Source organism: Cyrtonyx montezumae, unplaced genomic scaffold (genome assembly GCF_038088225.1).
Source record: "Cyrtonyx montezumae isolate F1298 unplaced genomic scaffold, pur_monq_1.0 scaffold_4, whole genome shotgun sequence".
Taxonomy (NCBI): domain Eukaryota; kingdom Metazoa; phylum Chordata; class Aves; order Galliformes; family Odontophoridae; genus Cyrtonyx; species Cyrtonyx montezumae.
Genome location: NW_027072045.1, coordinates 28,745,824 through 28,773,211, shown reverse-complemented (window position 1 = coordinate 28,773,211; position 27,388 = coordinate 28,745,824). Strand labels below are relative to the sequence as shown.

The following is a 27,388-nucleotide window of genomic DNA, read 5'->3' as shown; positions in this document are numbered from 1 at the left end:
TATTTTCCTTTTTTTCTTTTCACTTGGGAGTGCAAGCTACTTTTTCCTGTATTTTATACTTTCCACTGTTCTGATCACAGATTGTGCCACTTTCTGCATACCTCTATATTGTTAAAATCCATGATATATCAATTTATACGCCACTTCAAGCTGACTGAACCTGAGGCCTTTGGTTTTACTACCAAATAGTGAGACTTATCTGTGGAGGTTTAGAAAGCTCTAGCTGTTGCTGCTTAGCTGAAACCAGATCTGTCTGCAAACATACTCTTCCTGTGCTACATTTATGGGAAGCTGGAACCAAAGGGACAAGCTTTGGATTAAGAACAATACATGTCACTTCTCAGCAGAAAGGTCACTATGCTTATGCAATTGGCCTCTTAACTCACATAGGAAAAAGAATTGCTGGTACTGATCCTAAATACTCACTGGGATGATGATTCTGTTTTTCTTTACCAGGATCTATAAATCAGTTTAACTGAGGACAAAGCATAGCACAGGAGGCATGTGTGCAGAGAGAAACCATTTTCAAGGAATGGCTTTATGGCTAAACTTACATGGCCAAAGCTTAAAATCAAAGACCAAATTAAGTAAAAAAAAAAAAAAAAAACACCAAAAAACAACAAACCCATAATGTAAACATAGCAAGAAATATCTGCTGCAAATAAAGTAGCTGGAGATGTAATGATTCTACCTTACAAAGTGAAAGCTGGTTCTCAAGACAAAGATCTTCCACACCAGAAAGGTGGTGTCAATCTTCAAAAAACAAAAACCAGATCTGAGTAGCTAAGTGTATTTCAGATCTCCAGTCATGGAATCAAAGGAGTAGAAATTCTCAGTAATCAATGCACATTTCCAATGATGTTACTGTATTAATTGATTGAAAGTAGAAATATAAAATGAATTCTGTGTGTCCATAGAAATTGTCAAGCATTCCAGGAGTAACATAGTCCCAAATATACACACACACACTCACACAAAAAAAATCCACAGAAGTCGATACTTCCACTTGAAGCAAATATTCAGTAATATTCTTGTCTCGCCCTTTCAGCCAAGTTATTTTTTAAACTGAGGATAACATATATGAAAGTAAGAAGAAATTACATTTTACAAAGCACATACCTCTCTACTAGATACCTATACTTAAATATACGTTATAAGTTTTAAAACTCCAACAAGTACCAGAGATTTAATTAATAAAGTAACTTCTGTAAAAATTGTGTCTGATAAGGTAAGTGTGAAAAAGGGATAATTTTCTTATGCTTTCTTTATTTCTCATACTGCTCACTTCATAGATCACGGAACTTATCAGCTACGTCCTGAGAAAGTTTCAGGCCACTGTTACTTGGGAATCTCTAAAGATGACTGTAGGCATTTCAACAATAACATAACACTGACTCACTGAAATGGGTGTATACTTTTGAGCTTCTTTCTCTGTTTTGCCACAGAAGTGTGGCTGGAATTTAAGATAGAAACATTAATTGCTGTTTGTAGTCCACATTTCAACCTGGTTTGCATCAAAGCTCACAGAATCAGACTAACTTAAAACTGTTTATTGGAAAACTGTACAAATTCAATGATATTCAAAGCACTCAGGTTTGTTGAATGGATTAAAGGCAAGATCATTTAATAGGTACATTAGATGCCAACCTTGCCACTACTTAGTAAATTAAAATCTACTTTGTCTGAATTAAAATTGGAAAAGCACACAGAGAGTTATCCACAAAAATAATTCACTGGAAACTGTTCTACCAGGAAACTAAACTAGGAATGGAATTCATCTTCCTCTGAAGACAATATAGACAGAGCACAAAAAAACCCCATCTTTCATGGATGAAAACTTTAAAAACATGAAAACTTTGAAGTAATGAAAGTTGAAACCGTTCTGAAATTACCATCTTTTCTGTAGCATATGCAAAACTGGGATTCCTTGATGAAATTATGAAACTTTTTTTTCTCTTCACTGTATTCAAAAGAAAAATACTATGTGCTCCCTGTTTTTGTGGAGAAAAAGGGGAGAAAAAGTGCTAATCAGTGTGCAGATATTATCAAATGCTTCACTCCGTAATTTTGTTTAGCATGAAGTTAATGCAAAATACAGATTAGCATTCTATTTGTGGTGTCGAAAGATGCACTTACAATTTGACTTTTCATATGTGTATATTTATAATTGATGTTATGTTTCTTTCCCTCTGCTCTTAACTATGATCTAACTACTTTATTAAGCTAATGAAAGTCTGGGAAGGTATACAGTGTTCTGTGTTCTTTGTTTTTTGTGTGCTTTTTTTTTAAAAAAAACAAATGGAATGATTTTTTTTTTTAGTGTGATGAAGCAGAAATCTCAAACAAACCAGACTAAAAAGACATTTAAAACAAAACTTCTGTATCTTTCTTCTAAAAATTACATTTTAATTAGTACTTTCCTATAAACTTTTAAAAACAGCATAATGATATTGGTTTTTTTCTCAATGCAATCATATTTTAATTCCATTCTTTAGTTTACATTTTTAATTAATAAGTATCCATCTTTGCACATATTCTGTGTCAGATTTCACATTATTTTTGAGTGACTTTTTCTATCAAATGTGCATGCTTTAACAGTTAATTCTTCCAACAGTCCTAAAATCACAGGAGTTTTCAATACAGTTGTCTCTGTTCAAATAAATCATTCAGTCTTTTGTATTTATTTCTCAATAACTTCTTGGGCAGAGTTTCTATAGAAATTAAAAGGTGCCTCAGCCCAAAATCATTTCTTATTATAAAAAAAATTATTTTGTATTGTAGGCTATTTTCTACAGCCAATTGCTACTCCGCAATCTCATCTTAATTAAGAAAATAAATTTATTCACTATTCACATATCCAGATATATGAAAGCAGAACGTTAATTCTGGAAGTTGTCTTCAATGGAACCTCCACATGTTGTCAGTAACCCATTACAGCTTACTAAGATCACCACCACATCAGATACTGCCTGTAATAAGCACATTGAGCTTCGTTCAGGTGATTTATACCAGATATCAGGGGAATGATTTTATAGTATAATTATCCTAGGATCTGTCTTCGGATGAACAATAGCTCTTCAAATCAGGACCACTGACATAAGATATCCTATTCACTTCACAGAGAGACTACAGGGTTTGTACAGAAAACTAAGCTTTCATAGAAGTAATTAACTGTGAGGGATGCTCCAAAAGTAATGCCTCCTAATTTATTATGTTTGCCCACGATATCAAAGGTGGTTGTTGGTGGAATGGCAGTAGACCTTGAACCTTCCCACAGATATACCATTACTTTTTGTTGCTGTGCAATAGACGGCAGCAGAGGGGCAGTCTGACAGATCGGAGCCAACAAGGAAGTGCGCATAAAGCAAAGATGTGCCATCGAATTCCTCCATCCAAAAATAAAACAGCACCCATTGGGATTCACTGACACTTACTGAACATTTATACAGACCAAACAATGGACGCAAGAACAGTGAGGCAGTGGGTGGTGTATTTCAGCAGCAGCGACAGTGATGTGAAAGACAAGCCAGGCTCCAGACAGCCATGAACAGCAGTCACACCAGGAAATAAAGAGCATCGTGATGAGCTCCTCTGCACAAATTAAATAATGGTGATGATTATGTTGAAAAACACTGTCTTATAGCAGAGAATTTGCTCTATCAAATTGTACTATCATGCACTTTGTATCTGAAGTAATTTCCACCGAAGCAAATAGGAGGAATTACTTTTAGAGTAACCTACATATTATTCAACTATCTAGTCTTAGATAATTTTAATATTTTTAAATGAAGTGTTTAAAATATTTCTCATGTCATGTAAATAAACTGAAGAATGTATGCCAATAAAAATGATAACACATTTTGTGTAACACTAAAATGTTAGTTCCATTCAGCATTCTACGATTGTCACCCATAATGTATCAGTTCTGAGAGGATTAACTCACTTGTTTGAAAGCAACTTCTCTAATAGAAACTTAACTATGAGAGAAAAAATATTGAGAAATATACTCTTAGAAGAGAGTCAGGTGACAATAAGGCAATTTCTTGAAATCTTAAATATTTAAGGCAAGCATAGGCTTTGGGGCATGTCTTTACACACCGTACATTTAAGTAACTACTATTTTCAGCTTTTTTTTTTGTCCTTTATTATCGTTCTTTAGATCTTTTCAACATACCTACCTAATAAGCTACTGAAAACATACACGCTGAGTAAAGTTGTTATGCAAGTGCTGTAAAAGTAGCATCATTTAACTAAAGGATGCCAAGTGCAAAATCTCACAATAATAGTTCAAGCTGTTAGCAAGATTAATTATTTCATCACCTTATACAGAAGTAAAAATAAGCTGCAATTACTAGCTTACTAAAACCAGATGGATTTCCTGGAAATACAAGGAATTTGTTCTTGCTTACTTCAATAAAGCAATCATAGGAAATGTAGAAAAAGAAAAATGAGGGCAATTCTTTGAGAAAAGGCAAATTTGTGAAAGATGAGAAGTTTACTGAAGAAATACTAAGGAAAAGTGGCATATTTGAAAGATTAGAAAGAAAAGTTAAAGTAATAGGAGAATTGGAGGCTTGCCAACATGACTCACATCTCCAAGAAGGATCATAAGGAAGATCTCAGGAGCTGAAAACTCATCAGCTTGACCTCAGTGCCAGGGAAGGTTAAGGAACAGGTCATCTTGAGGGATATCACACAGCATATGCAGGACAGCTGGGAGATCAGGTCCATTCAGCGTGGGTCCATGAAAGGCACGTCCTCCCTGACCAACCTCATTTCCTTCTATAAATGGGTGACTTATCTGGTAGATGAATGAAGGGCTGTTGATACAGTCTACCTAGACCTCAGCAAAACCTTGGACACTGTCTCTTAAAATACTTTCCTATGCAAGCTCACAGCCTGTGACTTTGGCAGGTACATTCTTCATTGGATAAAGAACTGGCTGGAGGGTCAGGTCTAAAGAGCCTGGAGGATGGAGTTAAATATACCCAGTGACTAGTCACAAGTGGTGTTTCCCAGGGGTTGGTACTGGTTTAGTGGCTGAGTCACTGTCCCTGGAGATGTTCAGGAAACCAGGAAGCATCACTTCAACTTCAGAAGAAAATCTAACCCATCTCAGGGTTAGATATAATCAAAACTGACTTATCCCCTTTTATGTGGGCCAAAAAGCAGTTCTAATGTAGCACTTGGGACAACTATAAATGTCTTACATCGCACATCTTTAGGCTATATCAAAAGTTTTATCACAATCATTATAAATATATTTTTACACTAATAAGATGTCTTCAAATGAATAAATTGCAATTACAGGGTGATTACCACTGTTTCATCTTACTTTTAGTTCACATGTTAGTACAGTGATGGATAAAATACACAGAAGAAAATTAACGCATGATTCAACTTTAGAGTTTGTCACTAACCAGGTTGATTTAAGTCCTAAGTAAAAGTTGAAATGTCAAACCTACTTGGAAGATATAAAGTAATAGACATTCCATTTACTTCTGTAGTGCACAACCAATAACATACTAATATTTATGCAGATAGGGTAATACATCCAAGCCCACACTGCAACATATTTTGTCTCAAATTAGCCAGTAAATCACTAATGCAGTTGCTATTAACAATCATAAAGCCTTTTGAGTTTTACAAGGTGTTCATAATGAGCCAATCCATATGATTTATATGAAAAACATGACTCAGCTCTTCAAACGCAGCTAATCTTCGGATGCAAGATTTGCTGTGACCTCATGTTATCTTTGAAGTGATGCGTAAAACTTAAAGGATTTTGGCTATCTTTCAGACAAATGTAGTGATAAAACAACATTCATGGAGTTTCTATTAAAAATGTGTTCACTTTTGGTGAGTGATGCTTACATAGAAAATGCTGTATAATACTTCATAGAATTAAACTCAGACATATTCTAAAATTCTAAAAGACTCATTTATTATCATTAGCTCTCCAGATCTGGAGGTGCATTCCTCTGAAAGGCAGAGGCAATCTGACATCTTCTGAACAGCAGCTAACAGAAGTCCCTGATTTTGATAAGTGTGTACTAATTTTTGTATTTCAGCTGTTGAAGTGGTTGGGAAACACAACAACGAGGCCTCACTGAATTGTGCTAATGAAATTTCAGAGAGGGCTTTATTTCTGTTCAGCTTCTTGGTATTGGAAACATTCTCATTGTCTAAATTTCCTTAGCATCACTCCAGATGAGCACTTTTCCAAGACAAGATGCTTTACTCATCTATCTTCCTCCCATCCAGTTAACAGTGACTCATCTTCTCAATATTTTTCTTGTAGTTTTGAGAGCTTGTTTTTTTTTTTGCAACTTTTTTTCTATCATTTTTGCTCAAAGCAACTTACAGTCATGTTATTTTAAAAAGAGGGGACACCAGGCTTTAAATTTTCTCAGTCAACTCCATAGCTATGATATGATTTCTCTTCAGCTGAAACAATTGTAAGCACTGAGTAGGCTGGGCCTAACAAAGTGCCAATCAAGAGTGACAAAAGCCAGCAGATATCCTCTTTCCAAAAAAAGTGACTCTACTTAAAATCAGTTTAAAAAAAAAAAAGTGAATTAGAGAAATAAAATTTTGCTTCTGAAAGAGCATTTATATTCCTATAGCTGCAACAAGGAAATTAAAGAAAGAATCAGTTATTCTTCAAAATACAACACTCGCTAATGGAGCCTACATTTCATCTTAATGGCAATGGCAAAGGAAGGTACAGCAGAAGACTAACCTAAACTTTTGTGACTGCAGAAAAAATTTTCATTATTAATGCATTTTTATGCTCTTCAGAAGTACTTCAATTATGTCCTTCTGACATCACCTTTAGCATTATTCCAAAATTTACCATTTATATGAGAGTCAGTCTTCCCTACTTTGCGACGCAGAAGGGAGATGTGATTATATTTCAAATAAAAGAAAAAAAAATAAAGGTGTGTTGGGAGTGGCTCTGAACTGAGAAACTGCATTCATCCATTTTTATTTCTGAGAACAATTAGGAGGAAGGTAGAATGAATGTATGAGAATAAATTATAGTATATCAGATTTTTTGTTCTTCTGGTTGATGGTCTGGGTGTTGTGAATTGACTCGCTCTTTTGCTGCTGTTTTACAAGCTAAGCAATCCTTCCTATATGGACTAGGAAAACTACAGGATTCATTGTGCATGACCTGCCTGAACTTACATGTTAACATCTGCAAAATAAGGTATGCTAGTCTAGTCTGCTTGAGAAGGGAAAGTACAGAGTAAAGGACACTAAATTAACTGGATGGCACAAACGTAAGAGGTAATTGTAATCATTTGTTAGCATTATCATTTTTTCTGTTTTGGATCTTTGCACCTCAGTAAGTGAAGTTCCAAGCAGTTTGTTATAGTGCTTTTGTGCTTTTAGTTTGTTTGTTTTTCCTATTTGTCAATTTGCTTGGAGTTTTGTCTACTGATTTAATGTTCTCCATTCTACAGAGCCCCACCAAAATGAATCAGACGAATCTAAGCCACACGTCCAGCTGCAAAGCCCTCTTTATCTGTCTCAAAGATTCCACTGCTTCAAGTAATCTGCATGTCTTCCATTTCTCATCATCTATTTCCTTGCCACTTCCCCTTCTCCAATGGTTCCCAAATCTTTCAGTCAAATCTCTTGCTCACTACCACTTACTGCTATTACTTCTAAGTAACGTGCATTTAGCCTGTCAGCAAAATAGATTATTGGTTTCTAATAGGAATTCATACGTGAGTTAATTTGGGACCAATATGTTCTAGACACACAAAAAAAATCAAAGGAATATCAAGAACTGTTTTTTGGACTGTATAATCCTCAACTCAACAGTCTATTTAAAGTATGACAAAATTATTTCAGAAACTACAACCTTGATTCTCATATATATTGCTGCCAAGAGAATATTGTAAGATTCTGAAAAAAAATAAAAAAGAAAACCAGATTCAGAGGATAATAAGTGTATCTAACATTAAAGGAAATGGTTGTTTCAGAGCTTTGTGATTGAATGGTTATCATAAGTAGACATCTACTCAAGCAAAGGCTGGTATCTCTTAAATAGCATATGTGACTGAACCTGAAGGATACTTACCCTTTATGTAGGTCTGCAAGAATAACCATAAAGTTAAGCTTTTTGCCTAGGAGATCTGTTTCCAGTGCTACCAGGGGTCTATATCATGCTAAAGTACTTTACTTTTTGTTGTTTATTTTTATCACAATAGCTAACAGCAACATAAGGGTTCCTAAGGTTTCTAGAAGTGTTGGACTAGTGCCACGTCAATGGTTCCCAATATCAGAGAAAGGATATTATCATATATTATTCAACATGGCTCTAAAGTTTTGATTATACTAAATAAATGTTTAAAACAAAATTTCTTATGGGCTGTTAAATCTAGACTACTCACATCACTGGAGGACTAATAATATTTATGCTACACGTGAGTAGCATAAATATTGCAATCATGTTCTCATAAGTGAATGAATTAAAAATCAAGGATTTTTAATTAAGTACTTTATGATAGCTTAAACACAGTTTAGATTCTTTAGCTTCTCCCTCTTTTAGGAAGGTCACAGTTTAAAAACTCCCTTCTGCACCTTTGCAAAGATACATACAGAAATGGGGAAATAAGCAGACAGAGGAAAGAAATTTGCAGGAATACAGTCATTCAGGAAACCTGATGGTTCAAGTAATGTTAATTCTGACTCAGTTCAAAGAGATTTGCAGCAATGTTTGGAAATGATTTCTAGCATCTTTGAAATATCTATAATACTATAAAGGCAATAAGCTTTGCATTAAAAATAATAGTTTGGTTTTAAAATTGCTTACCATTTTATTAAAAAATAGCTTTCCCCTCAAATGTTATTTCTAGTGGAACATTATTTGGTTACTAACATGCTAGTTCAAGGTGTGTTTCAGCCATTTTCAGTACTTTGCAAAAATTACAGAGCCACACATGCAAAAAAACAAACAAAAACAAAGAATATTCACAACCTTCCCCCAAAAAACTATTGAAGAGTAGTATTTCCAAAACTTCCCATTAATTCTAATCCCATTGAATGTAGTGCTAGAATTGCTAGGGAATTAAATGAAAGCTCAGTTTTCTATTAAAATTGGTAAGACAAAAAAAGTTGTTAGGAGATTTATATCTCAGTGCTTTAATGAGATACCTAACACATGAATCAAGTAAATTCTAAATAACAAGGTGTCAGTGTAAGAGACTATTATTTTGTACCATTGCCTCAAAGTTTGCTGATGAACATGTCCAAGCTAGTCCTGGGCAAGGGTTGTGAAATCCTTAGTCTATGGGACAAGCAGATGGGCATGTCCTGGGGCAACGAAAGAGAGATAAGCTGCAGCTCAATGGCCGCTGAACACTCTTTTGTGTGGTACTCATCTCCGTGGGGAGATAGTCATCTCAGGAGATGCTTGCCTGGCACTCTAGCATGGGATTTGCCACATAGGCAAGAGAAATGGAGGATAAAAGAGGGATCGACCACCATGAGATTGTTGTTGTGGTTGTTGGTTGGTGTTCTTCCATCAGAAACCTCCTGAGCTGATCCCTGCTGCTGCACTCCCTCCTGGGCCTGCTGCCTGAGACATGCTGCTTTCTCCTGGACCTCGCCGCTCCTTCGAGGTGTTCTACCATCTGAACCCTCACGAGCTGATCACTGTTCGCTGCTTCTCTGGTGCTGACTGACGCTGTTCCTGGACTTAACCCACGCTGCTTCTCCCGTGCTGACCCGGTGCCGCTTCTCCAGGACAGCTGCTTGCTGCTCAGGGCTGCCCGTCGCTGCTGCTGTTCTCCCCGCTTCTGCCGCCCCTGCTCTTCTGCCTCGGACCGTCGGAGCCGCTTGCAACCGGACCGCCCCTAGGATCCTGGCTGGTGACTTTCCCTGCGTTGTACAAATCCTTGCTTCTTTCCTATCTCTCATCTTCCCTTCCCCATCACCCTTACTGGTAACAGTGTCCGCCTTCCCCATCTCCCTAGTCAGTATTGGTAATAAACTGGTCGGACCAACATTTGAACCTTTGCTTCTTAATCTCATGCTGGGTATACACATAATCTAAGAACCTCGTCTCCCTCCTTTATATTGGAGTGTGACAGTCAGTAAATATGATAAGGATGCACTGTGAATGGATTCAGCTTCAAAACCAAACAGTCTAACATCACTACCTGGTTGCTGATGTGCAAGTTTCTTAGGTAAAAATTCAATTACTCACAAATATCTAGATGAGTCAACTTTGAACCACAAAACACTTCACAAAAGTCATAAAACCAGGAGTAGTGTGTATTTGAGAATGGAGAAAGACAAGCTGTGAAGCAACCTTAGACCAACGCACCTCTATCAGGCATGGGAGAAAAAAAAAGCAGAGTTGGCTGCTGCTGACCTCATAAAGGGTCTGCACACAGGGGAAGCAGCTTTGATATTAACAAACATGTTAATCTACCTCAAATTAAAGAGGCAATTACTCTGCTATTTCCATGACTTCTGAGGCAAATATGATTTGATAGTTAGACATTAATAAACCTGTTTCATGGATCTTACCACTATCTGATAAAGATGCTTTCTTTTATTACTGCTTTAATGTTATTAAATAAAACAAACCCCTATCTGACTAAATTGGCTTCACAAATCCTAATCTTAGCCTAAAGCATTCTGATGGCTTGACTAGGCCTTCACTAGGTCTATATAAATATTTATAAAGACTTCACACAAAGAGCAGATTTGACACAAGGCTTTAAAAGACTTCTCGTATACAGAACCTGGAGAAGGAAGAGGTTTTGTAAAGACAATGAAGCTCTTAGCCCTCAAAAAAACCCACCAAGTTAAATCTAGGAAGGATGGTAATAGGACACAAACATGTATCTGTACACAAAAAATTAGATCAGGGCCATGCTACCATCCTTATAATAATGGTACTTTATGCACACTGTGTGCCTCAAAATTTTTTCCTTACCATTCCCAGTTGTTTTTCTGGATAGATGGCTTTTCAATTCCTCTACCCCAGGAAAAGGCAACTTTTCTGGTTTTGTCACTTTCTTCTTTTAAAGTGGAGGAGGAGCAGAACAGAATGCCTGCAAGAAACCTAGTCTAGATACCCTTCAGCCTAGGCCTAATTTCAACTACAAGATTAATTTTATTTCCAGTATATCTATAAGATTCTACCAACTGAAAACATTCCACCATTACAACATCACAAATGAGAAAATGATACATTGGCAATTAAAGCTCTTCTCCTTGAGTAGCTACCATTTTCTACGTACCTATCATATTAGCATTTGATTAATCTATTTGAGAGAGTAGATTAAAAAACAGTATTTTCTGCCTCCTTGAAGAGATGCATCATGTTTCCAGCTAAACAGTACTCTGATAATGCAGTGTTTCTATCATTATTACCAATAGAGGGTCTGAAAGAAACTACGCTTGTTCAAAAAATTTCAGCTGAGTCTTTTGCTTGTATGTAATGAAAAGAAGTTTGATTTTTTGAGTTTGCAACACTTGAACTATCATTAAATAAACCATTTCAACATCCCGTGACAAAAAGTTGAAATTAACTTCCAGTGACCTTGAAATTATTGGACAGTACAGATTGCAACATGCTGTTTCCCGGCTGCAAAACTGCAAAACTATTTAGCCATGTACCTTGTTCCTCTATACCACACTAGCCTTTTCTAAGATTTATAGGGCCTGCATCAAAGAATTTCAAATTTAATTAGAGCTCCATGAATTCTGAGTAATCTCACTATGATACTGCAGTCAGTGATCTTTGACTTCCCCTAAATTCTAGGAAGAAGGTAGAAGGCCAGGCTGTAACAGACAAGACAAACATTGGCTCTGTATGCAGATTTTACAAGCCAAACCATATTTCACAAGAAGTTTATCATAAGAAAAAAAATAAAAAAGAGACCACCCCCCCTCCCCCACTTGCCCAAATATGACCACAAAAGAACAAAACAAACTCTCCATAAACAAAATATCTATTCATATATACTTGGAGGGAGATGGAGGAGAAAGAAGAGAAAAAGATCACTTCATAGAAAAGTTCTCAAGAAAAACTGGTAAACACATGGGGGAGAAAAAGATCTAGAAGTTATGCTGCTATAGACTTGAAATCAAGTGACTAAGAAAAAGAACTCCGACTTCACGTTCAAATTTTAATCAGTAAAATAAAATCCATTCTGTTTCATTGCTTTCTCCCTTTCCTTACTCAGTGAAGACCTCCAACACCCAGCAGTACAAATATTTCATGCTTTCTGTACAACAATCCAATGGACTTGACCTGTAGCTAACTGCAAAGCATGCAAGTGACAGTTTCAAACTCAAGAATGTTATCTTTCCACAGAACTATGTACAGTTTCACTGCCTCTACCTCATTTCCTGCACTGACCCCACCCCCCCCAGCCCTTGATAGACTACTCTCTCAATGCCTCCAATTCATATTTTAAAACAAGCAATTAGTATTCATTTTCTTGTTGTAACCAATAATAATAGGCTGACTAGTTACCCATACTAATAACTTTATAGGAAAATTGCTAGTGATTAGATTAGGTACTGCCTATACCATATATATCTATATGGATGTTTGCTGGAAAACAGCATAAACAATGTACAAAACAAAACTATTATCTTTATATAGGTCAAAGTTTAAAGTCTAAGTCACGAGTTTCAGTCTGTTGGCAAACTAATAACAGAAAAGTAGCAGAACACAATAATAAAAGAAAACCAAAACTGCACAGTTATGCTAGAGTGAATCCACTTTCTTGCTTACAGAATTACCAGTTAAACTCAGTCATGTTGAAATAACACCACCAGAGGAGGATCCTGACCCCACAGCATGACTATCTCTAGTCCTGTATTATTTCAATAAAATGTTTTTCTTCCTCATTCGCATACTTCATTTACATATTCACACTAATAGTCCTTTTGATAAAACCCTCCAGAAAATAATTATCTTTAATAGCTCTTCTGCGAATAAAGCTTCACAACTTGGTACAAATATAAATGAGCTTTGTATAGCAAAACTTATGTCTTCAGAAGAATTACAAGAAAAAAAAAAGATCATAGGTTTCCTGCTTCTGCAGGGAAAATGTATATTTGTGACAAATGTATCAAATCCCCTAAAAACTACACTCATTGAAACTTCGTATTTAGGCAGATTTGCTTTCCAAATCATATAGACAGCACAGTTGCATACAATCTTTAAACAAGTACAACCACAGAGAAATGCTATGAGATTTAAGAGAAATAAAAGCGTGATCAGCTAACTTGTAATCTTCTTTTCTCTTATTCCCCTCCCTATAGCTGCATTAAATTTCCTGTTGAGAACAATAACATATTTGTGCTTTTATAGGTAGAATGATTTGTATTATATAAAGATTTGGCTAACAGAGTAAAGATGCATTCACACTGAGGTGGATTACATTCTGTTAATAATTTTCTGGATGCTCTAGGGGACCCATAATTCTGGACGACTAAAGATTAGCATTTGAATATATGCTTTGTAATACATCTCTAAGCAGATTTTCCTAATTTAGTTTTTGCTATTTTTTTTTAGAACCACAATAACCCAAAATAAAATCTATGAAAGCATTTTGGACGAAAAAGTATATCACAACCATGTTTTTATCCCCGACCCCCACCCATTTTTAAGAGTATATAGGAAAATCTGTCTTTTCCTGACTCCAACATCATTTCAATAGCTTTCATTATCACAGATTCTACGTATCCTGACATTCTAAGGCTTGCAGTATTGTTCTACGCATGCTGAGTAATGTAACTCGTAAACCAGAATACACTGTTCTGAATAAAAGCTCAAGCTACCTAGAAAGCTGGTTCTGCTGTAGGCTAAGTTCTGATTCAGAAAGTAATCTCAAAGTAGATTATTTTAGTAAAATTAATGAAATACCTCACATTGCAAAAAAACACCCCTCAAAGCACGCTAACATTCTTTTGTTATTTGGTCTATACTGAAGTTGAAACTCAACTCCATACTTTTCTTTTAACGTCTCTTCTGGCCACCATTTTCTGAGTACTGATATCCTTGGTAAACTATGTCTTCTCATAGTTTTTGAAGTAGTTAGTCATAGACTTTAAGGCTGTTCTGAAGGACTATCTAATAAATGTAATATCCTCAGACAATACAACTGGGAGCATACCATAGCATTTCTTATTTAATAAATGATTTTTCTTAACATTATGAGGTTCACCTAGCAAGTACATATTCACTGGACAAAACACACTTTTCATGACCTTTGGTCGTCACTTATAATTAGTTGTCTGGTCCCAGTTGCTTACAGTGTAAGCAAAGACTGATAAACCCACATTAGCTGCATGTATTTATTACATTACAGCACAGCTGCCAACTGTCTAACCATTCTAATAAAAAACTATTTTCTAAGGTTTATGTTTTATTGCACGTTCGACTCCCTTATTGGTTAACATTTTGGAGTTGTGGAAAAGGTTATGAATTTAGAAACTGACTGCATTCATATCATTTTTAAAACTTAATGCTATTTTATTAAAGACATATGGGCCTCCAAAGTACACATATTAAATGTCATGTAAGAAAAGTAGCAGTTTAAATCATGGTCAAATTCATTTTTGACGTGACTCCTGAGGCTTCCCAAGATCTGAACTATTTCTTTGTAAATCTGGCAGTTTAACCACACTCATAAATCATTTTCAAAGCATATTATTCCTTAATTTTACTGCATTAGATAGAATTTGGCCTACACAGTGAACTGTTTGTAATCATTATGTGAACAAAAGTTGTATATATACTCTTACAATGTGGGAAGGAAGAAAGTCTTAATTTTCCAAACCTGCATATACTTCTTATATTAACGCAAGTGATATATTTCCTAAAGAAACTTGCCAGAGTAAAACATGCAGAATAGTTTGCTTTATTGACGTAACGGAAAGTTCCACCTTCTTTATCTTCAAGCTTATAAGTTAGAAACATAAAGGTAACTGTAAGGTAATCATTAAGCAAATATCACACAGGTTCTTTGATGAGAAAGAATGTTTAAGGTTTTCAAGCCCCACCAAGACTGAAGAGAAATAAATCATCTTTGAGACAGCATGTAAAGTCTCATGTATTTACTAGGCACTTCAAAATAATACCATTTGCTACCCTAAAAATGAAATATACCTTAAATAAACTAAAAAATTAAATTGGAATAATTTAAGGATGGTTTAACTGCCCGCTAAAGTCATACAAAACCCTGGCTCTAAAACAGATCATTCACAGAACAGCATTCAAAGAAGTGCTTTTTCTGAAACTTGATTGAAACTTTATCCCTTAAAAAGCTCATAATGGAAGAGTTGGTTACAACGTGTGTGTGTTTTCCTATGAATACTTTGTGAATAGTAAACTAGGACAACTTCTAGTAGAAGCTTTATACTCCCAATTTCTTCTCCAATTTCTTTGAAGAAATTATCTTCAAACAGGATGCTAGTGTTTAGTCACGCATGATTTTGAGCTTTTATTCACATGTTTAACCTCTTATTTTCTCCTGAAATAGGGATGTATAACCAAAAATCAACAAATCTTCTCTCTCTTATGTCACTGAAATTGTTTGCAAAAATCAGCCAGACAGTATTCAGTCGAGGTTTCCAAGCAAGGTACAACATTGATCTATAAAATGGCAGGGGTGAAAATCTGAAGTTCAGAGAAATCACAAATTACAAAGTTGGTGGAAGAATTTTAAGAGCTGTAAAGGACATTTAGACTTGTCTGAGCTTATGTATGCATTTCAAATAGATCAGTAAAGATTTCAGGTGCATGAGTGCATGGACTATTATACAGCTCCTAAAGTCATTTGAAAATCTGTTGCTTTGTAAAATACCAAGCAATATTTTCAATGACCAGCCTAATTAAAATGAACAATAATTAACACCAAGTTCTCCAAACAGGTACAGAATTTAATAAAACTATATACCCCATATTTCAACACTGCAAAGTTAACTTTAACTTCAGCTAACACTCAAGAGATGGAAGCTATAAGCTCAGTATGACTTTAAGGGAGCATGTGCTGCATGCTTTTTCTTCTACAGAGTGAGCAGTTTTAGAAAACACGGAGCAAAGGAGTTCAGTATTTCTTACAAAATATACTTTTGGACTATATATTTCTGGTCAGAGTGAAGAGAAATATCAGTCCTCTGAAGAGAAGTTACTAGTTTTTTCTTCTTGAAACAACTCACAAACGAGCTACAGATTGGTCATATTTTTAGTCATTAATGGAGAGTGACTGATGTGTTTGATCTTTTAGGAGGTGACCTCATCATAACCAGTCCTCTGTGCCTCTTGGACATATTTTGGCTGATGATATCAGTGTGAGGGAGGATTATTATTGTAATGCTCTGGGGTTCTTGAACTGGCAATATTTTGCAGTATACAGCCATTCTTTTAGAGCAACAGGAAAGAAGGGATTCAGCTGCTTCAACATAAACTTCCAATGCTATCCTAGCTGCCTTATGGTGTCTAGGCCTGGCCTTCCGTGGTGACTTTAGAAAAGCTTGCTTCTCCCAGACACTTTACCTACCATTCCAAGAGGCACCTGCTTCACACAAAAAGGCACTAGACTGGTATTTTTATTAATGCATATTATTTCTAAGGTGACTAGAAATATTAACCAATATCAGATATATTTATCTTATGTTCCCTTTTGTTCCTGATCTCTCTTTCTACCCATATAATTTGACCATGTCAACACAGAAAATGCTACATTCATCTCACAGCAGAATGTGAAATCGTGTGCTTGCACTACTTTGTATGTGACAAAGTCATGGTCCTTTATCTGTAGATCTTCACACCTGAACAAAAGCAATGATGATTTTTGTAAGCCACAATTCCACTGATCTCAAAACGAATGATGCAAGATAAAACCCACCACTGTGGAATCAGGTTGTATAGCATTACCAAAGACATTGTTAAAAATGTCACTGGACAACCAAAAATATCTTACTAAAAGCAGACAAAAACAAATATTAGAAGAATAACAACTTGCAGAGAATTGCATGTTCAAAGCACTCTGTTTCTTATTCGTTAATTGCTTAATTTCTTGAGATGGTGTATAGAAAATTCACTACTACAAAAAAGTCAACTACATCATAAGAGAAAATTTCATGAAATTAATATAATAGTGAAGGTAAGTGGTACTCCAAGGTAGAAAAAATAAAGAAAAAAAAGAAAGAAAGAAACCACAATCATTTGAATCACACAGGAAGATCTAGTAAATTGTTCCAAATAACTATTTTCTCTTCAGCTTCCATGTTTCCCAATAGTCAAGTAGTAGGAAGAAGAAAGTCGGAGCAAGCAGTTATGAAATTTTTGCAGAGAAATAAGAGTACCATGAAAGACAGAAAAACTAACCTGCAAGCAACAGGAGAAACTTGCAGTAATAGAAATCCTTGGATTTATAACAAGAGAAACAACTATCAAAAATATTAGAGAATATAGAGATGTAAAGATGAGAACTCTTATAATCTATAATCTTTATAATATATATTCCTTGCAATTATTCATTTCATGGATATTAAATTGAACATGGATGTTCAAGAAAACAAATCTTATTTTCTAATGCTCTATGCACCTATCCATTTGTTTTCCTTCTTCAAAACATCACCAACATATCTATGGCAATGGCAGATTCATTGCTTTGAAAGAATAAGTTACAATTGTGAAAACATTATAAAAAAAACTATTCTAAAGTTCATACTATTTTCTATTCAGCTTCATATCTGAAAACCACCTTTCTATAAAAAACACTGAGCTCTATGAATGAGAATGCCATATGACTTTGATATCGTCCCACACAGCTTTGTCTATATCATCATCTTCCTGATAGCATGGTGCTCCTTACGAGAAGGCACACTGCGAGGAGGATCATAAATTATTTTTCTTTCATTTGCAGTGGCCCTTGTGACCATGTTACTTTCCAACAGCTGGTGACCTTTCTCATTGGTCAGTAAAACAGCAAAGCCAGTTTAACAACTTAAGTTACACACTGAAGCATTTGCCATGAAAACCATTCCACATCTAATCACACTCAAGATAAACAATATTAAGTCAGCTTCAACAGTTATTTCCAACTTTTGAACCAGATGCTTCACATTTGCAAAAATTATAAATAAAGCCCTTGGTAGTGTGTCATGGCTCCAGCCTGGCCTAGTTCTGTGACTAACGTGGCAGAGGGACCCATGGACTCATGCTCTGAGAAAGGAAGAACATAGGGAGATGGGCCCAGAGAAGGAAAAACAGCAGCAACGATATAAGGAAGAAAACTATTTTACTAAATATGATATCAGAACGTGAGATAAAACAACATAATAAAACTATTTTACTAAATATGATATCAGAATGTGAGATAACACAACATAATAAAATAATTGGACTTGCAGCTAATAAATCAAATGAGAGAGTGTCCAAAACCAAAAGGCCTTACTCTAATGCTGTAGGCAAGATGGCTAGGGAGCACAGACGAGCAGAAAATAACAGTCTTGTGACTCCCAGTTAGTTTTATCTTTCCCTCTGAACAGAAATCAGAAATGGAATAATGAATTCTGGAATCTGTAGTACACTCTTCTCTTCTGAGAGCAGAACTGCCACATAAACTCTTTAACCCCCAGCACACTGCATGATGTTATGACATGAAATACTAATCACAAAGCATAAGGCCACAGACTTATATACATTATATATATATATATAAAATATGAAAATAGGGTCTTTTTTTCATAGCTAGGAACTAATTTATTATACAAACAATAACACTCAATTCAACTACTATTTCAAAGGGAATGACTCAATCATGACTGAGAGCACAAGACACATACAGGGCCTCAAGTCTAAGGGAAAAAAGCTTCTTCATCTATAGAAACAAAAGAAAAGATAGAAGCTGGCCCAAAGTTTGACCAAAGCAAAACTAAGTAATACTTTTTGTGGGAAAAAGGGGAACAAAGAGGAAAAACATATTCATATTGTCTGTGCCCAAAAATGCTGTCGGCTGATAATAAGACCCACATACTGGCCACATTGATCCATTGGGCACAGAAACCAATCACAATTCTTGCCCTAATGTTCAATAACCTAACATTACATGCTTCTGAAGAGCAAATTGTTAACTGGAATAAATCAGTTGATTATAAACTGTACAACAAAAGAAAGAGACACAAACACTACTGAATAATAATGCAAAACACAAAAAAGGTAAAAAAAAGAAAACCACACTCACCCACTGCAATGGCTGACAACAGCTCAAGACAAATGCAAAACCTATCCAGAGAGACACTACTCCCTCATCTGCTAACACTGAAATGTTGGCCAGGTTCTACCCCTTCCAGTCACTCAAGTGCACTGCTTGCACCTGAGCTCAGTCAGTTACCCACACCTTCTCACCTGCTGCTCAACCATTAGTTTAAGCTGTGACCATACCTACATAGGATACCATACCTACATATATCATACCCAGGTATGTGTAGAGAATGGGAGAAGAAGCCATTAGGAGTAGCCCTAGCAAGAGGTGCTTGGGGGTCATGGTGAATGGAAAGCATGATACTATACATGTATCTATTCACTTACATGTAAGTAGCTCCAAAAATAACATCCCCTCTTTATTTTCATTGAAAATGTAACAGATACAAATAACATAATAAGAATTTTTGAAAGAGCAAATTCTCAGCTATGAAATACTCTTTTTCAACAGTCTCTATCATTAGCTATACTTTCTCTCCAGTGAAGATCTCCAGTGAAGAACAAGACCCTGCTTGCCATGCACATAAAACTCTGCACCAATAGAGGTGACTCACTGTTGAAACACACCACGGGCTGCCTCATTGTGCCAACGTCCACCGTTTGGTCTCCAGAAACATTCAGTAGGCTTTTATGTCAAAGGGCGCCATTTTTTTCTGCATGGAGGAATTCAGTGACACACATTCTTCAGAAGCTAGCAGATGTGCTAAGGATGTACAGTGTCTATTGCCATTCATCAGAGAACTTGCAAGTGCTTTAGAAATATTAAGTATGTCTTGCAAAGGGATCAATTTGCACAATACAATTGAAAGACAGACAACTTTCAGGTGCGAAGTAGCAGCTGGTTAACTAGCACTCTGCAACTCTACATAATATTTTAGGGCAGAAGGTGGAGAAAAATGCCTTAGAAAATTGAGACTGCAAAGAAATCTGTGGAGGCAGAAGGTAATTACCTGAATTGGAACCAGGCCACAGCTCCAAGACTAACACCCCTTCTATGTGAAAAGTGCATCAGGATCATTAATGGTGAAAAGAACACTGGCTTCATGAAAATCAGGCAATTTTTTTTGAAGGAATTATTTTAGGAGAGAGATACTTTATTACAATGAGATACTGAAATGTATTCTGCATACTACCCTTCCAAAGAACTAAATTTATATCAGTTTTTCAAGAAATATTACCACGAGAACAAACAATGAGAAAAAGTCTTTCCTCCTTTTACCCTAACACACCTATGACCCACGTATTTTTTTCATGACAGATGGAATTACAGCTGGTTAGGCAAAGAGAATACATTCCTTTATTATTTCAGTTACTGTGCTTTCAGCTTAGTCCTCACTTTTTCAACTCATTGCTCTTCTCAAACTTCACAGACTAAAGCTCTCTCTCTCTCAAATCTTGTGATCCATCATATATCATGACATGAAGTACAGTAAAAAAAGACCAATCTATTCCCTTTAAATTTCTTAGTTTGCAGATTTCAGTACTGCATGCAAGGTGCTTACTCTCCGAATTCTTCCTAACTAAAATTTTCAGCTTCAACTTCACTATCATAACTTTCTTCTATTCTCCTTTGGATATTGTCCCCTGCTTTTCTCTCCTTTCACTGCTTTTTCCAAGCCTGGCTTTCTGATCACTTTAACACCGTTCCCTTACAAGCACTTGGAAGGCAACTTTTTAACTGCTGGCCTTAGAAGACCATTTACTAATTTGGGGAGCAAGAGTTTTCCCACATGATGCACAAATTCACAGACAAATTAAATTAAATGGACCTACATCAGTCATTTGAAGAAATAACAGCTTTCTGTTTATTTGTCTGAAATATAACTTTTCTGTTACACTCTTAAGCCCCTTATTCAAGACTATGCACAGCCATAATTAGATTTCCCATTTCTTACAACCCCATAACATAATTTACCCTATAAGCACCATGAGATCTGATAACAGAATTTTTCTCTCAGATATCATATCCACATTTGAGAACTCATTTTTGTTGAAAAAAACATAAAAATTGAGGATGGTTTTAATGATCTTAAAATGTCTTTTGATCAGTGTATTCTTGCATTTATGAATATGACTGCTCAAGTTCTGCTTCTGGACTCATTGTGCTAAGTGATAAGTTCACATATAGTTGGCAAATAGGTAATCATTATGGACTATTCCTTAAAATACTTACACTTTGCAAGAGCAAAAAGGACAGCTCAGCATGTCAAAGAACAGCATCACGTTTACAGCGTCTTGAAGTCAGTATTACTGCATCATAGTCTACTTTGGAATCCTCAGTTCATAGCTTTGTTCTTTTTTACTACATGAAAGTTTAACATAAGGGACGGTAAGGAGATCTATTTTGTAGAAGCTATCTCAGAGAGGTACCTTATTATCTAGAAATTCATTAACATAATGGATATTTACACTTTAAAAGTCCTAGGTTCTACAATTCCAAATGTTTTAAGTGCATAAGCCCTGATTTCTACACAGTGATGGTAAGAGGAAGAAACCTGTGAGCTGACAAAGTCTTATCTGTCATCTTTTATTTACTCTTTAAACCTAACCCCCATTTTCTTAATTTAGCAAAAGGTAAAAAGGAGTCCATAAGACATGTTAGCAAAAATGCCTGGTGTACATTTTAGGAAGAGACAGGATATATATTTAAGAAAATCATGACTTTTTAAAATAGCTATGGACAAAAATTCCTAGAGTCCCTTTACAATTATCTGATTGTAATAGAATTTTTTAAAAAGCATCACTCACTTTTATATAATAGCACTTCCTATGATCTTGAGCAAAATAGCACTAATAATGATCCAAAACCAGAACTATAAATTTTAGATTTCCTTAGTTCTTTAGCTGTACCATTAAATATTTAGTCTTACTATCGTATTAAAAACAAACTTTCTCTGTCCTCCAAATCACAGTGTGAGCAAGAATCACATACTCTAATGACATGAAAAACAGTATTAGATTTTTCTTCTACTAAGGGGCCTTCATTTCATTCCTTGAAAAAAACAAACAAACAAAAAAAAAGAATGCTATGTCAGGTTTTATGATTATAATTTGTGAAGAAAATAATACACCTGAGAGGAAAAAAAAAATCAAAACACTTATACTGCCATCTCTTGTACAGAATTTCCTTTATATTCACTGGACATGATGTTCCTGATAATGATGCAATAAAGCAAAACAGCTTGGAAGTATACCCATGTATTCCTGCTAAGAATTTGGTCCAATGAACTTCAAGACTGCTATATCTGGCCAAATAACACACTGCTTGCATTTGCCACTACAAGTATAACTGATAAAAATCTTAACCTTGAAAATACAGCAAAACAAAAAACAGCTGCTGTGCAGAGGGGCTGCAAAATACGGGGAAGTATATGCATCTTTTAAAAGCAGGTATTCTTACCCAGTGCTAAGCAATTATATTTAAAGAGAACTAAAACAGTTATGTTATGTAATCGAAGGAACACATTTTATATATAATGAATATACCCATATTTTATCATCTAGATTAAATGATCACAGATACGGATCTTTAAAAGAAGAAATTATGACCTCCTCTGATACTTCATCATTTCATTTTATGTATATCACATACAATATACAAATATGGCACCTTAGAAGTAGATTTTCAAATGATATTCTGTTTCACATCTCTAAATTTTTAAGATTAAACACTTGGAAGCACAATTCATATACAACCTATGAACTAAGGGAGAGTACAGTTTTAAATAATTATGTCAAAGAAATGACAACTGCACTCATAAGAGCAGGATGAATAATTACAAAGCTGGGACATAATTAAGCAATTTTGACTGTCGTATTCTTAAGCTGTCGTTCTGATGTGAAGTGCTGTCAAGCCCAGAAACACACTTCACACTGGACAGCCATCTTCCACTCTGATCTACACTTATGTCAGTGAAATGGGGTCATGGTCTGGTCATTAAATGAAGCTACCTTATCTGGCACAATGCCTCTTCTCCAGCTAGGCTTGCCCCATCTTTATTAAAATCAGACATGATACTACATTCAATATTTTGACAAAAGAAAACACAAGCATCACAGAAAAATGAAGTTTAGCTCACTTACATAAAGAGATGGAACACCGCATTGTATTATTAAACTGTTTTCTAATAAGTGACTGCATCTTTCTATTAGACAGTCATCACAAACAGATGCATTTTAAACAAAGGGTGAAAAGCAAAGCACAAAAAAGAACAGTGTTCTGTTAAAAATATGAACAAAATACAGGGAAAAATGAAAGTCTAAAAATTAATACAAAATAGAATACTTATGAGTTAGTGATGACTGGTGATTGCTAGATACTTTTGCATTTCAGTAAATGCAAGCTAATCAGATGGAAATTTGTTTTGTTTTGTTTTGTTTGTTTTCTTCTCATTTTGAGTATTTCTTCTTGGTGGGGTATTTTGGTCTCCCAAGTATTTTGTTAAGACTAAAATGGAAACAGCTCCCCACATCACAGCCTCTTCAGGTCATCAGTCTGGTTTTATGCTGAATAAACCACACCATCTCCTGTTTGTGACAGTGGAGAGAGGGACCCAGATGTAGTTGTTTGGGGTTTTTTTTGTTTGTTTGTTTGGTTGGTTGGTTGGGGTTTCTTTTTTCTTTTTTTTTCCTAGAAAAAGTAAATCTGATTGGTTCACTATTGATACTACACTTAGGAGAACAATACTTCCATGTGGCATCCACTAATAATGCTAATGATTCTAACTTGACTGCTGGCAAGCATAGTCAAACATGGTTGATACTAACTTAGGAAGACAGAATAAAATATTCTGAGGAAGCTCGTTATCAGCAGGCTCTTGCATCACTAGATCAACACCTTATGGAATTTTTCTGAAGACTAATGCAGTGTCTGCTGCAGTGTATTACCCTCTAGCTGATTTCAGAAAGCTTAGAATTTATTACCACAATCCAACTGCTAAATTAGGCTGAAGCTGGTCAAAATTTTCAACAATTACATAACAGAGGGATCAATGAACTTGCTGATACACCAGATTAATTTTATAAGGAAACCTGAAGGCTGGAGGACAAAACTCATTATATATTCAATATATAGCATATGATGGAAGTTGAAAGCACAGTTATTGTGCACATCATCTTTGTAATATATAGATGAATGCTACTTCTTATTGTCTTTGAGTACAGTTATAAATAACTGTATGCATACATATCAACTTCTCAAAGCATATTTGCACAAAGGACATTTTCAGTGTTCTCACAGAGTTTGCACACATACATAAAGCATAAATATCCTAGGAAATGAGCATGAATTCAAAACAATTTTTGGTTGTTTATAATATCTCAGATTGGGTTCTGCATCCAGTTTAAATTTTGTTTTAAATTAGCCACTTCTGTAACATGTATAATATTGTATGATGAGGATAATTTGATAGTGCCTTAAAAGCATTAATTCATGTCATGAAAAGCATTTACAGTGATTTTACCATCAGCAATTTGTACCAAACCATTTATAAAGAAGGAAAAAAAAACAACTTTAGTGTAGCAACGATAACGATAAATTTGTGTCTTTTGCACTTTTGATGAAATAAATGTAGGTTTAATCATGACAGTGGGCTAATAGTTCAAAACTATACAAAGGATTCAGTTACACATAAAGATTCTATCCCTACTTTTGTGAAGTAATTTACTCTCAGCTATTGACTTCGAAAGAGGTTTCATCCAAAAAAGGTCTTATACCGTTTAATTGGTTAAAATTGAAACAGCAGACGCTTGAGTGAAAAATCTAATTGTTAATAAAAATAATACTTCACCTGATCTAAAATATGGATAGAAGAATCATAGAAACACACAGCATGCACATACCATACTTCATAAATTTCAACTCTTGCATTCGGCTAGATTCAGTAAAGATGATTTGCTTTGAAGAAGATATCCACAACATCTTAAACATGCATTATTTCCTTTAGCACATATATGATAACTGAAGTAACTGAAGGCAGCAGTAAAAAATGTTCCACAGCTATGCTTGTATCTGAAGTGTTAGCATTTTAATAGTTACCTAAAAATAAATCTGAATTAATTTGTTATGCAAGGCAGTTTTATTTGTGATAATGCATTTATCTAGTGACACTGTTATGCTACTAAACAATGCATTTCCACAACTGCTGTGTTATTATTCAGCATTACTGGAAATCTGCAGTAAATTACTGATGGTTCAAAACAGTACACAGACAACAAGTAGACCAAACACTTGAGTGTTTAAGAAACTTCAAGAAAGATCTACAGCATTGCAGCACTCAAACTCAGTTTTGTTATCTTACATTGATCAACAACAGCAAAAAGAGGCAAAATGGAGAAATCACATTTACATTATTTGCCTCAGCAGTATGCAATGAGTTTATGCAAATGGTATCAAAACCTCAGATTACTTAAACTGTCTCTGATGTTGTCAGTGCTTATTAGCAGGACATCGCATTAAGAAATACCACACAAAATTAGAATTGGCTGTTCCACTAAGAGCTAACAAATACCATAGGTGTGAGCCCTGCAACAGACATTTGTGTATAACACAGACAGCAGGGTACAACTTGTCATAAACATTGAATACTTTTACAACAGAATATCATATAGTTCTTACATATATCCAGACAAGACAAAAAGCATTCTTTTCAGCTCAATGACAATAGCTAGCTTTTGGAGCTGTATTAAAGCAGCATTAATGAATGAGATATTGCTCCCTTTTAACTTTTACTGTCCTACCTTAGCATCCTTGGGTTTAACCACTTTCATGAAGGCACCTCTAACCAGAGCTTCCTCTCTCTCTTTCCTGGTTACTTGCCGAGTATCGAGAAATTTCAGGTTTTTCAATTTGTGCAGAACAAAGTACCTGACAGATAGCAGCACGCATAGTGTTAAAATTCAGTAATAAACAAAGATATACTCACAAATTAAACGTTTAGAACAGGAACAGTATAGCAAATAGTCCTTATTTCTTCTCTCTGTCCTCTCTCATTCCATTTCCATGGAATGTAACGTACGTGAAAAGTAATTGTACTTTATCACAATGAACTTCTCATAGCTTGCCCATAACAATTTATTAATGTGTACATCAAATAGATCAGAATATTTCCACCATGTACCTATATGTAATCTATAGAAATTACTGTGATGTAAGGCATAGTCAGGAATAATATAAATTGGAAATTATTTTTAGATTGCTGGCTTAGACTTCTGAGTAATTTTAGAATTCTATCCCATGTTGCAGAGAAAGACTGATCTGAGGCACCAGAACTGTCAGCTATCTTCTCATTAAAGACTTTCCAGCAAACAGTCACTTGCAAACACTTCACATTTATATTATGTTTTCCTAAAAACACAATGATCAGCAACATCAGAGCCCCATGTGAATAGCAAATCAGGGAGAAATGTGATTTTTCTTCTCCCATACATTCTAAAACACACTCCTTTATCTTGACAGAAATGTGTGCCAGTGTTCTCTTAGCATTAAAACAAGAATTTGTCAAGAGAAGGAATGAAGAGTTTTTCCCAGAATCTGTTCTCCAAAACTAAATTTTGACACAGGCACCATTTGAATGCAGAATATCAATTTGGTCCTGATAGGAAGAAAAGGTATTCATAAGGCATGGACTCCAACTCAGGGTTGAATGTGGAAGCAGTCAAGGAGAAGCCATTTTTTGAAAGAATATTCTCATAATTCAGAGTTCCTATATCCATCAGTATCCTGTTTAACAATTTATCTCAAAGTACAGCAACGTTTTACCTTCAAAGGTAACACTGATTCCTTGTATGTAGAAGCAGAACATGGTAGCTCAGAAACAAGATAAGACACATGACCATAGTAAATCAAAATACAAAACCACCTCAAGTACATGTTATTTACACTTAGTCAATCAAACGTGAAGCAACCATTGCAAAGTGAGGAAGTGCCACGCTTCCCGGTGGAGGGTATAAAGGTGTTTGATAGTGTCCCCCACACCTAGCTGCTTTTCATGGACATATAGTCAGTCAGAGGCTTATCATCATACCAATCCCCACTGGCAGCTGAAGGAAGAAATTGCAGCAGAAAACTGCATAGCATAGTATTTTGAATCAGAACTTCTCTGAAAGAAAAAGATAGTTTTAAAAGCTAAC

General features: G+C 35.4%; 1 protein-coding gene across 1 annotated transcript in view; it reads right to left on the bottom strand.

Annotated features, from left to right (window-relative positions):
* Positions 1–27,388, bottom strand: part of LRMDA (leucine rich melanocyte differentiation associated) — a 632,273-nt gene that overhangs the window by 238,879 nt on the left and 366,006 nt on the right. The window contains exon 5 of the mRNA XM_065746534.1: positions 25,997–26,123. Coding sequence (XP_065602606.1) covers positions 25,997–26,123 — 127 coding nt within the window. The remainder of the gene's footprint in view (positions 1–25,996; positions 26,124–27,388) is intronic.